Genomic DNA, 12,585 nt, shown 5'->3' on the forward strand with positions numbered 1-12,585 from the left:
GACCAGGTGCCAGCACCAGGCTCCAAGATCACCAGGCTCCACAGCCATCCCGCCACCTGCCATACACCCCCCCTCAGTCTGGGAGTGCCCAAGAGGGACACGGGTCCAGGGCTCAGAACAGGAAGAGTGTCCACAGGCAGCACCACACTAGCTCACGTGTGGTGACATGCATGTGACCCAGTGGGCTCAAGGAGACTTCTGCCTGGGCCAGTGGCTCCGAGACCCAGTGTACGCCCTGAACACACGGTCGTCTGTGTGTGGATATGGGCTGCGTGGGCAGGAGCCCTGCATGGCCCGTCTGCAGGACCCGCGGTGGCACCGGGACTGCCACTGTCCCCTAGAGGGAGGCAGAAGTGATACAGTGTTTAAAGAATGTGTCTTGTTCTAGACCAGGGACTCCATGCCTTCTCTGCCATCAACCCTGCAGCATATCGGGCCCATGGCGACATGGAGCGGGCTGCCCGTCCTGAAGGCCAGGCTCAGGGCTTGGGGCTCAGGCAGAGGCACAGCACCTTCGAGCTGAGAGCACCAACGCGGGGCGGGGAAGGCGCTGGGCGCCACCTAAGGGACAGGTCTGGAGCACCATCTTCAGAACTCAACTATACTGGGGGACGGGGGTCTGAGAGGTTGTTGGGGGCCAGGGGGAGGCAGCATCCCCCCACCAGGCACAAGCAGGGGTCTTCCAGGCCTTCACACACAGGACTTGCCCACCTAGCAACCACAGAAGCCTTTCCTCCTCGGCTCCCTCTGGAGGCCACGTGGTAGGAAAACGTGGTAGGGACATGATGTGTGTCCATCCTGCCCTTGGGAACCGGAACGCAGGGCTGACACCTGGAGGGTGGATCTGTGGCACCCTGGGGAAGGGGCTCCCGGATGCCACCTCACAGGCGCAAGCACTTGAGAAGGTGGGCTCAGGGAGTGCCACACAGCCCGGGGTCAGGTGTGGGCAGCTCGGACTCCCAGATCCCATCCTCCAAGGAGGGCACTTGGAGACACTCCCACCACTCCCCAGACAACCCAGGCCGACTGCAGGGCTCCCGAAGCACCAGAGTGGCCCTGCCTGCCTGCCACACCCCGGCCTCAGCGCCTCTCCTTCCACACCCAGTCCCAGGCACCCCCCAGGCTGCAGAGTGGGGGGCCAACATCACCCCAGGGCCTAAGGCCAGAGAGGCCAGGCTTCAGCAGTGCACCCCGGCCCCACCACATCCACAGCAGCTGGGAGAGCCACCACAGGCTTTAAGGGACGGGTGCCAGGCGTGACCCTGACAGGAAGGGGATGTGGGGCAGGCAGGGGCGCCGGCAGCTCTGTCTGGGCTGCTGGGAGCTGCAACTGAGGGGTCTGGGGTGGGGGCCAACCCTGGGGCCACTTCGTGCACTGTTTGAATAAATAAGGTTTTTCCCCTCGCTTTTTTCCCCTCTTCACTGTGCATTATACCATCTAAAAATAAAAGCTGTCAAATCTATGAAATTTATAAATTCTCATCACATCTCTATAAAATACTGCCACTCATTAGTGTGACTCTCTCCTGTACAGAAACACCAACGGACCCACAACAGGCCTGCCCCACATCGCGGGGCACGCTGCGAGCCATGGACAGCCGAGAAATACAAAAGTAAATGCACTTGTTAAACGTGCCTGCGCCGTCCTCACAGCACCATCGCACAGCACGCGGCCAGCTACGCCACCGCGCAGACCCATTCTCGTGCAAGGGCGCGACCCAAGCCCCGGAGGGTGAACAGTCTAAGGGTTCACAGTGCCGGGGTAGAGGTGAAGAGCTCAGGGCAGGCGCCAGGGGCTCAGGAAGGGGCTCAGGCCGCGGCCGGGGCCTCCGAGGAATGTGGTGGTGACGGGCCTGCCTTTGGTACGGGAGCAGTGCGTCGGGGGAGCTGGCCGGGCGGCGTTTCTGAGAACGGGGTTCGGCGTTGTCAGCGTCTAGTCAGCACCAAGCGGGTGGAGGCAGGCGCGGGCCTGGGGACGAGATAGCACCGGGGCAGGCTGTCGGCGAATCCGCTGGTGGGCCCGCCCTGCAGACACGTGTCTTTATATAGATCTCTCATATATAGATATTTATATTTCTCAATAGGTTGCCTTTTACCACTTAGATGGAATAAAATAAGTCGGAATTGTTTATACTTTTTAAAAAATGATAAATACTTTATCTAAAACTATCGACAGTACAAACTGGACCAGTCCCAGCCTCCTGCGGCGTGCGCCGCCGATTCACAGTGGAGCTCCCGTCCATCCTCGCCTCTGCCATCCAGGGGTGGGAGCCCGGCAGGCCGGTGGGCACCATGCCACGGGCGCGAGTTGGTCCACACCGTCCTTGCATAGGTCTCGCGGTTGAGGTAGAAATCCTAGTTACCTGCAGAAGGGCACAGTGGGAAGAGCGACCACCTGAGGTTACCATCGTGCCTGGGGGAGCCCAACACTCACCCAGGCTGGGGACCGAGGCCTCCCACGAGCACGCAGGCCACCTGGGGCCAGCACCATGACAGGCATGGTGCCAGCTCCCTCTAACCGCAACAGATGATGGGCGTGCCCCGTGGCAGACCCAGGGAGCCTGACACCTGGACACGCAGGCCAAGCTCCGGCATTCCTCCAAAGGAGACACACAGCCGAGTTCAGCTAAAGCCACCCTACCTGCAGCTCATCTCCTACGAGACCCAGCATAGCTTGTTCAGCCCGCAGGTGCCCGCACCGACCCGCCTGGCCGACCAGCCCCGGCCACGGCCTCCGCCTTGGCTCCTGGCTCCCAGTCCTCCTCTCCTTGCCCGGCGGGCTTTGGACTCGCCCAGGAAGGCCTTCGTCCCAGGGCTCCCCCACGAGGCAGAAGGCCAGGGACGAGCAGAGGACACCTCCGCACTGCGCTGCCGGGCACACCACGTGGTCCCCAGGTCAGCAGCCAGAGTCTCCACAGACTCCCAGGGGAGGAGTGGACAGGACATTCCCTCAAGGCCTCACGTCATCAAAATCACTCCTGCCTCCAACTTCCTCCTGGTCTCGAAGGTGGACACGATCTACACTCACCCGCCCAATGCGGTGCTGACATCGGAGCGGCTGAAAGCCCCTGGCTGTGGGCCACAACCACAGAGCAGTGTGGCCGCCATCAGCCATGTCTAGCAAGGGAGCCCCAACACACAGGGCACAGAGCTTGCCTCTCGACCCTGCCAGGAACCCATCAGCCCCCAGGCAGGTGGGGCACCAGGGGCCTCACTGGCTCCCTATGAGGGGTATCTGAGGCCACCAGCCAGACAGCCCCGACCAGAGGCATCCATCCAGCCACCCTGGCTCCCCAGGACCTCTGCAGCCAGCACGGTGCCTGCTACACGCTGGACGCCTGGAGAACGGCACCAAGCCATGCCACCTGTCATGAGTGACCTGCACCTGGTGCAGATGGAGCCCTGGAGGCTGCTCTAGGAGCTAGAGCCCCCAGCCCCCTGGCCCGGCACCCCGTGAGCCTCACCCACAGGGACTGGCACAGCTGCCCCCAGGGCTGGCCTCAGTCCTGCGGCATCACCACAGGGACCCAGCTGCGGGCAGCTGGAACCCAACACACTCAGGCCACTCCACGGCTGGTGCCCGTCCTGCAGTCCCTCTCGCGCGACTATCTCCCTGGTCTCCCTGGCTCGCTCCCTTTTCCCTTCTCAGGACCCCCGGGACTTCTGCCAAGCCCTGTGGCCATCTTCTCTGCCAAAGGAAGGACAGTTCAGTGTCTGGAGTGAGCCACCACGCGGGGCTCTGGCCTTACCTTACACAATACGCACTGCTAGCTAAGCAAGGTCTTTATCGCGGCTTAACCCCCGAAAGGTGCGCGGCATAGGGAGGCGGCATGCCGAGGGACACCCACACCGCGGACGGCCCCGTGGCGCTGGCCTGCGGGATCCCGGGCGCGGCCTGGGCCAGGGCCAGCCGGGGCAGGGGCTGGTGGTGCACCGTGAAGGAGGGGCGGGCGCCCTTGTGCGGGAGGGAGGTGAGCTTGATAGACAAAGAGGCGTTAGCAGGCGGCAGAGAGGCAGCAGAGGTGGGGGGCAAGAAAGCTTGGTTAGGCGGGAGGGACGCGAGGCTCTGCAGAAGCGCGGGCTCAGGGTTAGAGGCCAGCAGCGTTGGGGGAGGAGGCAAGGCGGCGTTAGGTGGAGGCGGGGCGTGGAGGACGGGCGGCCCCGCGGGGGGCCGGCCCAGGTGCGCAGGCGGGGGCAGCGGGGGAGGCGGAGGCGGAGGGGGCGGCCGGGTCTCAACCGAGGCCGGGGCCTGAAAGGAAGAGGCCGCCGCCTGCAGCGGGCTCGGGCCCAGCGTGGCACTGCCACATGCAGCCCCGCGGCCGACACGGGCTCCAAACGGATGAGCAGAGGCGGAAGGCACCGCGTGGTTAAAGACACCTGCAAACAGGAGAGAAAAACGCAGCTTCAACAGGCGGCAGCATCCAGGCAAGCGCAGAGAAGCAGCCGCAGGCTCACAAAAAGGGAAGCGAAACGGAGGCGCCGGGCGCGTGCGGGCACCAAGCGCAAACAGCGGCTCAGGCCAGGCTCATGGTGGCCCGCCCTCCGGCCGCCCGCCCCGCAGCAGCCCCAAGGCCAGGCCGCTCCCCCAGCAGCTCCTCTCCGCCCTGTCTGGGCAGGAACTGCGGGGACTCGCTCTTACCCAACACCAGCTCCCAGAGCCTTCCAGAGCCCGGGCGGCCACACTTAGCAGGTGACCTCCACGGGAGAAAGTAATGCTCTGGTGGCCCTGCGCGCCGTGGCCTTCTGAAAACAAGAGGGACGCGGTTACAACCAAAGAACCCAAGACACATGGACTCAGCGTGAGCCCTCTCCCCACAGGACTGGGGTTCGCGACCATGCCGGGACAGCGGGGACCAGCCAGCACGAGGGGACCTGCAGCTTAGCTCCTGGCGCCAGAGAGCGTGGAAGGAAACCTGCAAAGGAAGGGGCCGCCGGCGGGGGCGCGGGGGCAGCCGCCCTGCCTACCTCCAACTGTGCTGCCTGCCACCCCGGAAAAGCTGCCCATGGCGTGCGAGTTGGTCAGTCTGGTGGCAGCGGACGACACGTGCACCAGGCCTGCGGCGGCCGGCACAGAGCTGAACAGCGACTGCAGCACGGAGGAGCCGGCCACGGAGCCGAGGTTGGCCTGCAGGGACATGGGGCCGAGCGCAAACTGCGGTCCCGGCGGGAAGGGGCCCAAGAAGGGCCGGTGCGTCTGGGTGGAGGACGCCGCGCCGCCTGCGGAGGACGCCACCGGGGCCAGGCCGGGGCCGCTGAGGAGGCTTCCGGGAGGCACGGCCGCAGCGGAGATGAAGAGGTTGTGGCCATTCTTGAGGTCGAGCTCGCGGTCTCGGGCCTTGGCGGCCTTGCCGGTCAGCAGCGGGGTCTTGTCCGTGGGCCCGCACAGCTGCAGGCCGCCCTCCCCTGCCTCCTTGCTGCGGCTGCCCTCGCCCTTCAGCCCAGCCAGGCCGTCCAGCTGCCTCTTGCTCAGAAAAGGGTTGGCGTCCGAGGCCTCCTTGCCACGCTGCGAGGGGAAGCTCAGCGGGGAGCTCAGGCTGGCCGCCTCGGGGCCCTTGTGGGGAAGAGAAGCACCATCGCTGAAGCTGTGTAAACTCAGGTCCGCGGCCAGGCCCCCGCCAAAGGTGCAGCCGTTGGCAGGGTTGGTGCTCGGGCTGAGTCCGTCAGTCCCCGACAGAGAGCCGGGAAAGCCTTTCCTGGGGTGGGTGGCCAGCTTGGCATCGGCAGGGGGCTCCTCCAGGGCGGGCCGGAACGTGAACAGGGAGTTCTGGCTGAGGGCGGAGCTGGCCTGCAGCGGGCTGTCTGCAGACTTGGCCAGGCCGATGTCAGAGATGGGCGAGAAAGTCGACTTCCACTTGCTGTTGTTGACTGGCTCGCTCGCGGGCGTGGGCTTCCTTCCCGCCAAACCACCACCTGGCACAGAGGAGAGGCAGAGGTCTGAGCCCAGAGCACCTGCCTGGGCTACCCATGAGGCTGACTGGGGCTGCTGCCACGGCACAGGCAACTCTGCAGGCAGGGCTGGCCACAGACACTGAAGATGCCAAAAAGAAAAGGAAGGGCCAGGACAGAAGGGAAGGGGATGGGAGGAGACAAGATGGGATGGGACAGGAGGGGTACAGCACAGGATGACATGGCAGGGGATGGGACTGGACGGGTCAGGAGGGCAGAGGACAGGATCGAGGCAGCTGAAGCGGATCTCAGAGAAGGCCATGAGCTCTCCCTTAGCTCTGGGGAAAATGCTGAGGCCAGCAGGCCTCTGGGAGGTAAGGTAGGGCTGCCCCAGAGCAGGTCAGGGACTTCACCGAGGACGCAGGCAGGGCGGGGCATGAAAGCAGGTACCACTCGGGGGGAAGGCCAGGGTGCAGAGGAAATGGGACCCAAGGTGGCGATCCCCGCAGGTCAGCCACCCACTGCGGGAGCACGGCGCATGTGCGGAGGCCTTGGGCCTCCCAGAGGCAGTTCTGGAAGCCCAGCGCCCCAGTTGTTGGCACCCACGCAGGACACTACGCAGCAGGCCAGCCAGTGGGTCAGCAGCACTGACCAGGCACCACGGCCGCACGGACAGGCCTGGCCACGTCCCAAAACACTTGTTACTCACCATTTTCCAAGGTTTTCGGGGGAGATTTGCTTTCTAAGGAGATTGTTGCAATTTTTCTCTCAATTCTGTTAAGAAAAAAAGGTCATTAATGCTTGAAACCCAGTTGTATGCTAAGAACGACACCCATACTGAAAGCCAACCGCCCCGGGAGCTTGGGAGGCAGTGAGCAAGAGGCACCGGGCCCAGACGGGATCCATGCAGCCACCCTGGGCCAGGCCTCGACTGGGCGGCTGGGCCCTGGGATCCACCCCCGTTGCGCCACAAAGGCACTGTCCCGGCAGGGGCTCCAGGGCCTCTCCTGGGACAAGGAGCCAAGAGGTTAGGTGCGGCAGCCGAATGGGAGAGGCGATTTCCCAGCACACAGGAGTGTGAGAATCCCAGACACAGCTCTCTCCCTACCTTCATCTCCCTGCCCCCCTTACGCCTTGGCGCAACCGGTGGCAAACAATGCCACAGCAGTGCAGGTCAGCACATGGAGCCGCACCCAACCACACACTGCATGGAGTCGCTTTGATCCAGTGTCCCAAGAACACACCAAGGACACACGAATTCCCAAAGATCCTGGAAACCACTAAGCTGAGCAATCCCAATGCAAAAAGAGCACCCAAGTGCTAGGATGTTTTTTATGTGACACGTGCATGTACCTGTGGGAAAGGAGCAAAATGAATTGACTTAGAACACCACCAAAAGCACACTTAGGGCTGGCTATGATGGCACACGCCTATAATCCCAGCATGCTGGGAGGCAGAGGGAGGTGGAATGCTTGAGGCCAGGAGTTTGAGACCAGCCTGGGCAACATGGCAAAACCCTCTCTCTATAAAGCAAAAAAACGAACTAGGCACGGTGGTAGCGTGTGCCTGTAGCTGCAGCTACTCAGGACGCTGAGGCAGGAGAATCACTTGAACCCAGGAAGTGGAGGTTGCAGTGAGCCAAGATTGCGCCACCGCACTCCAGCCTGGGCGACAGATCAAGATCTGTGTCTCAAAAAAAAAAAAAAAAAAAAGCAAAAAACCCTACAACGTTATGTCATTTCACAACGACTCGGATGGGTAGAATCAAAACAAGAAATTCAGTGTGGTGCCGATGTGGGGACCTCAGACCCTCGTGCACCCGTGGCGGCAGGGTGGAATGGTGCGGCTGCTGGAGCGCACAGGGCACCCAGCACCTCTGCCCAGGCACCAGGAAACGGGAAACTCGCTTCCGAACAGAAACATGCACGCCCGTGGCCACAGCAGCGCTGCTCACAACCACCAAGGGTAAGCAAGCCCAGCGCAATGGGCGGATAGATGGCAGAGCACCACCCAGCCACGAAAGCGGCCGAGGATGCACCTTGAGGATGTCCTGCTGAGAGATGCCAGACACAAAAGGACACATCCTGTGTGATTCCGCTCCTAGGAGGTCCCTAGAGCCCTCACATTCATGAAGACAGAAAGTAGGGTGGGGGAGGGTGCCAAGGGCTCTGGGGAGGGAGGGGGAGTGAGTGTTCCAAGGGGATGAGATTTTCTCAGAACATGATGGAAGGTTCTGGATTTAGGCAGTGGTAATGTTGCACACTTTAAATGGAGAATATAATATGTGAATTTTATCTAATAAAGCCACTGTAATACACTGGGCGAGACATGTGGATGAGACCCCCAGACGCGTCACTGCTGAAACTTCCCTCCTGCTGCACTTAGCTCCTCCTCCTTGGCCTGACTCTTCTAACTGGTGGCCCTGCTCGTGTCCCCCCTCCTGAATGGCCCGGGAGGCCAGCCCTGCCCGGAACAGGGCCCAGGACCTGCGGGGAGGCCCTTCACTAAACAGATGCCTCCCTCCCGTCCAGGGCACCCCCTCAGAGCCTGCCAGTCCTCCCCACCCACACATGCACACGGTGAGCAGGCACCTCCTGCCCCTGCTGCCAGGCCCTGTCCCCCTCCAGGCCCCTGGACTCGCCGGGCGCTGCTGGGCTCGTCCTCAGAGCCTGGCTCCTCGTCCGAGGTGAGCGGGGAGTAGTGTGCCCCATTGGTCTGGCTCAGAGGCCGCTCCTTCTTGAGCACGGGGGGCTGGTCGTGGTCCTGGTAGGGCACAGGGGAGCTCTTCAGGGAGGTCTCAGGGGACGAGATGGCTGTAATCTCCAGGGGCTGGTTGATGTTATTGACCTGAGGGCAGACAGACACAGCGGATGCACACACCACAGACCTGGGACCCCAAGGCAAGAGAGCCCCACGGCCCCAGGAGGCTCCTGTCTGCACCCCAGGGTTTCCTGAGGAAACTGACGCCCTGCCCAGTGGCCAGTGCAGCCCCCATCCTGGTTCCTCCCGGTCCTCACACACGACCCCGCAATCCCAGAGCCCCCCACACCTCCTCCTCATGTGCCCACCCCCACCAAGGCCCCACAGCCAAGGATGAAGAAGCTTGCAGGCAGCTGTCGGCTGCTTCCTCCCAGGCTGCCAGACTCAGTCATAGCCCCCACTTCCCTCTGGTCTTTCTTTCACAGGCCGTGCTCCCCAGCCCCGCCGGTCCCCGTCCTTACCATGGAGTTGAGGTTGAGGGGAGACCCTGAAGGTTGTGTGAAAAGGCCAGCGACGGACGGCAGGGCTCGGCGCTTGGGGGACACGCCCGCGCTCAAGCTGGGCGTCCCTGTCGATGCTCGCTTCCGCCGCCCGCGCTTGCGGCTGTCCTGCCCGTGGCTCGGCACACAGTCCCCACGGGCGCTGGCGGTCAGGGGGCTGTGCTTGCTGGAGGGCGACTGTTTGGCACTGCCCGCACCAGTGGCGATGGTGAACACGATCCTCCTCTTGGCCTCACTCTCAGGATCTGAGAAACCGGAATCTGAGGGCAAGTCCCCCTTGCTGGCCTCGGTGAGCGGGCCCTGGGCAGCCCCACCAAGCCGGGGGCTGGAGGAGAGCTGGTGGGCGGGAGAGGCCGGGAGCGAGTTCCGGGGCTGTGCCAGCAGCAGGGGGTGCTGTGGTGTGGAGCTGCGGGACCCCACAGTGGCAAAAAGGCTCCCAGAGCTGGAGGACTCATCCAAGGTGGCCAGCTCGACTCCAGGTGTGAGAGAGGCCGGGCTGCCCGCCAAGGCCCCGCTGATGGCCACAGAGCCAGCATAGGAGAAGCCTGCCAGGAAGGACATGCGGGTGTCAGGGAACACAGGACAGGCTCAGTCCACAGGGGCGGATGCTGGGCCCCACTGCGCCAAAGAGAAAGCCAGGCTGTGGGAGCACCACCCTCCAGGAGCTCTGTGGGCTCCAGGAGAGGCAGGGAAGTGGGGAGCAGGGCTGCAGTCTGAAAATGGCCCCTCTGGGGTGGAACCACAAGGCTCTCTGGGCAAGCTCAGGGCTCAGGACTGACCCTGTGCCTCCTCCCACCATCTGGGCTGCCTGTGCCCTGCAGGTCCCAGCTGAGATGCTGCCTCCCAAGAAGCCTCCTGGTGCGGGCTCCCCGCTGAGCTGGGCTTCCTCTGAGTAAGTTGCCCTCTGGCCCCGTGAGCTCAGAGACACCATGAGGAAAGCCCAAGGCTGAGTGGCCTCCCTCCCACCTGTTCTCAGAGGACAACTCAGCTGGAACGCTCCGAGCCATGGCCGCCTGGAGGCTGCAGCCGTGCTTCCCAGCCCACGATGCTTCCCAGCCCACGATGCTTCCCAGCCCACGATGCTTCCCAGCCCACGATGAGTGGTGCACTTCCACGACCACCCAAGGACAAAGGGCAGCCTCCCTGCTTCTGTCAATGAGGCCTCAGTGCAGGGGCGCGGTGAGGCGCTTCTGGAGTTGGCTGTTTGCCACCCAGTTGAAAACCTCCCGAAACTATCACTGCCTCTTGCAGAGCAGAACTCATCCCAAGGGCACAACCCAACCCTGTGAGGGCAGAGCTGCCCAGGCTTTGGCGGCCTCTCCGGGGCCCTCACGTGGCCAACTGTGAAGCCTGCCCAGCCTCCCTAGAGCCTCCTATCTCAATGGCGGCACTTGACTTGTTTTGTTGTTGTTTTGTTTTTGAGACGGAGTTTTACTCTTTTTGCTCAGGCTGGAGTGCCGTGGCACCATCTCAGCTCAATGCAACCTCCACCTCCCAGGATCAAGCGATTCTCGTGCCTCAGCCTCCCGAGTGGCTGGGATTACAGAAGCCCGCCACCACACCTGGCTAATTTTTGTACTTTTAGTAGAGACGGGGTTTCACCATGTTGGCCAGGTTGGTCTCAAACTCCTGTCCTCAGGTGATCCACCCTCCTCGGCCTCCCAGGGTGCTGGGATTACAGGAGTGAGCCACCGCGCCCGGCCATTTTACTTTTTACTCCTAAAGAGGTAGTGGCCACATCACACCGCGTGTCAACACAGGGCCAGCAAACCAGCCTGGGGGTCTGGCGCCCTTCGTTGTTGTAAGTAAAGTTTTACTGGCACACCGCCATGCTCCCTGACATGCTATCTCTGCGGCTTCCACAACAGACAGGCCTGCAGTGTTGACAAAAGCCAAAGCAGTGTCCTCTCTGGCTCTTTGCAGAAACTGGGCGAACAGCAGTCTGGTCAGGCTTCTGAAGAAACCAGAAACCACGCTGCTACTAGCATGGAGGCCCACGGTCGTGTGCCACTGGGCACTGCTGTGTGTGGAGCTGAGCCTGAGTCAGGCTATGAGTAGAGGAGCCCCTGACAGCGCTGGGGCCGACCTCACAGGCTGAATTAATACACCCAAGCACAAGGTGTCAGTGTTGGGAGACGCAGGCACTAGGCCGCGGTGGCTGCAGCTGAGCCCGATCTGTATCCCAGCTGGTGGCATGCAGGAAAGGGTGTCCAGTAACGAGGCCTGGTGGTTCGGGGCAGCAGCCCCCACCCCAGGAAGCTGTGTTGCATTCCCAGCACCCCGGCCCTCCTGCCTGAAGAACAGCAGCAGCAAAGTCCTGAAGGTAGGGCACAGGAGGGGCGTTACCTGCGGGGGCCAGGGCAAGGCTTCTGCTCCCAGCACCGTGGGCATTAGCACCAATCTGCTTTTCAAGTGTGGATGAGGGGTCGCGGGGCTGCAGCACGGGACTGGGGGTGCTCCTCTGCAGAGAGAAAACCTCGTGTCAGGGGCGAGACCCAGAACCCAATTGGAAACAGTGAGTGTGGAGGGCTGCAGCTGGCTGGGGGAGGCCCCCGGGGTCACCGTCCAGTCCAGGATGGGAAGAGGGCAGTAGGGGAACTGCAGTGGGGTCCCGGGCAGGTGGCGCAGCGAGGGTGGGCAGTGCTTGTGTGTGAATGAGGCAGCCGGCCTGAGGCAGGGAGGTCAGGAGGCGGGAGTCCTGGGGTCTGGCTGTGGGGAGGGGGTACTGGGCACCACCCAAACAACCCACGGCCCACCCTCAACAGGGAAAGTGGCTGTTTTCTGAGTAGCATGGACAAATGTCAGCAGTCTCGTGGGGGCGCTCACGAGACCGCACCCGCCGGCCACCACCCCCTGCACTTCCCCGCACCACACTCCAAGTCCAACAAAGGTCAGTAATGATCGCAGAACCCAGTAGCTCCGCTCCCACACGGGCCAAAGAACAAACCTACATCCACACAGAAACCTGGACCCAGCGCTCACAGCAGAATGATTCACAATCGCCAAAATGGGGAGTCAAGCCGGGGCCCATCAACTGGGCACGATGAAGACGGCACACTCCGCCCACACAGGGAATGCCCTCACGTGCCAAGAGGAGGGACAGGCCCGGACACAAGTGTGTTCGGGGGCCCGGGGGCTGGGGGACGGCTAGGGAGTGACTGCTGACGGGGGCAACACTTCTGGGTTGAAGAAAATGTCCTGAATTAGATCGAGGTGTATAAAAATACAAAAAACTGGCCAGGCACGGGGGCTCATACCTGGAATCCCAGCACTGTGGGAGGCCGAGCCAGGCGGATCGACTGAGGCCAGGAGTTCGAGACCAGCCTGACCAACATGCCAAAACCTCCACCTCTAAAAATACAACAGTTGGCTGGGTGCAGTGGCTCATGCCTGTAATCCCAGCACTTTTGGAGGCCGAGGCGGGCGGATCACCTGAGGT

General features: G+C 62.5%; 1 protein-coding gene and 1 pseudogene across 2 annotated transcripts in view; one reads left to right on the forward strand and one right to left on the reverse strand.

Moving 5' to 3' along the window:
* The first annotated feature begins 166 nt into the window (after positions 1-166).
* LOC117074200 lies at positions 167-2,131 on the forward strand (annotated as a pseudogene). The gene is made up of 2 exons (XR_004433526.1): positions 167-253; positions 1,535-2,131. The product of XR_004433526.1 is annotated as an uncharacterized LOC117074200 (transcript).
* Positions 2,128-12,585, reverse strand: part of DOT1L (DOT1 like histone lysine methyltransferase) — a 69,507-nt gene continuing 59,049 nt past the window's right edge. Inside the window, 7 exon segments of the mRNA XM_033195170.1 lie at positions 2,128-2,363; positions 3,750-4,377; positions 4,966-5,910; positions 6,596-6,660; positions 8,528-8,733; positions 9,108-9,691; positions 11,493-11,607. Of these exon segments, the coding sequence (XP_033051061.1) occupies positions 3,785-4,377; positions 4,966-5,910; positions 6,596-6,660; positions 8,528-8,733; positions 9,108-9,691; positions 11,493-11,607 (2,508 nt within the window). The 3' untranslated portion in view covers positions 2,128-2,363; positions 3,750-3,784.

This window comes from Trachypithecus francoisi, unplaced genomic scaffold (assembly GCF_009764315.1).
Source record: "Trachypithecus francoisi isolate TF-2019V2 unplaced genomic scaffold, Tfra_2.0 Lachesis_group5, whole genome shotgun sequence".
Taxonomy (NCBI): Eukaryota; Metazoa; Chordata; class Mammalia; order Primates; family Cercopithecidae; genus Trachypithecus; species Trachypithecus francoisi.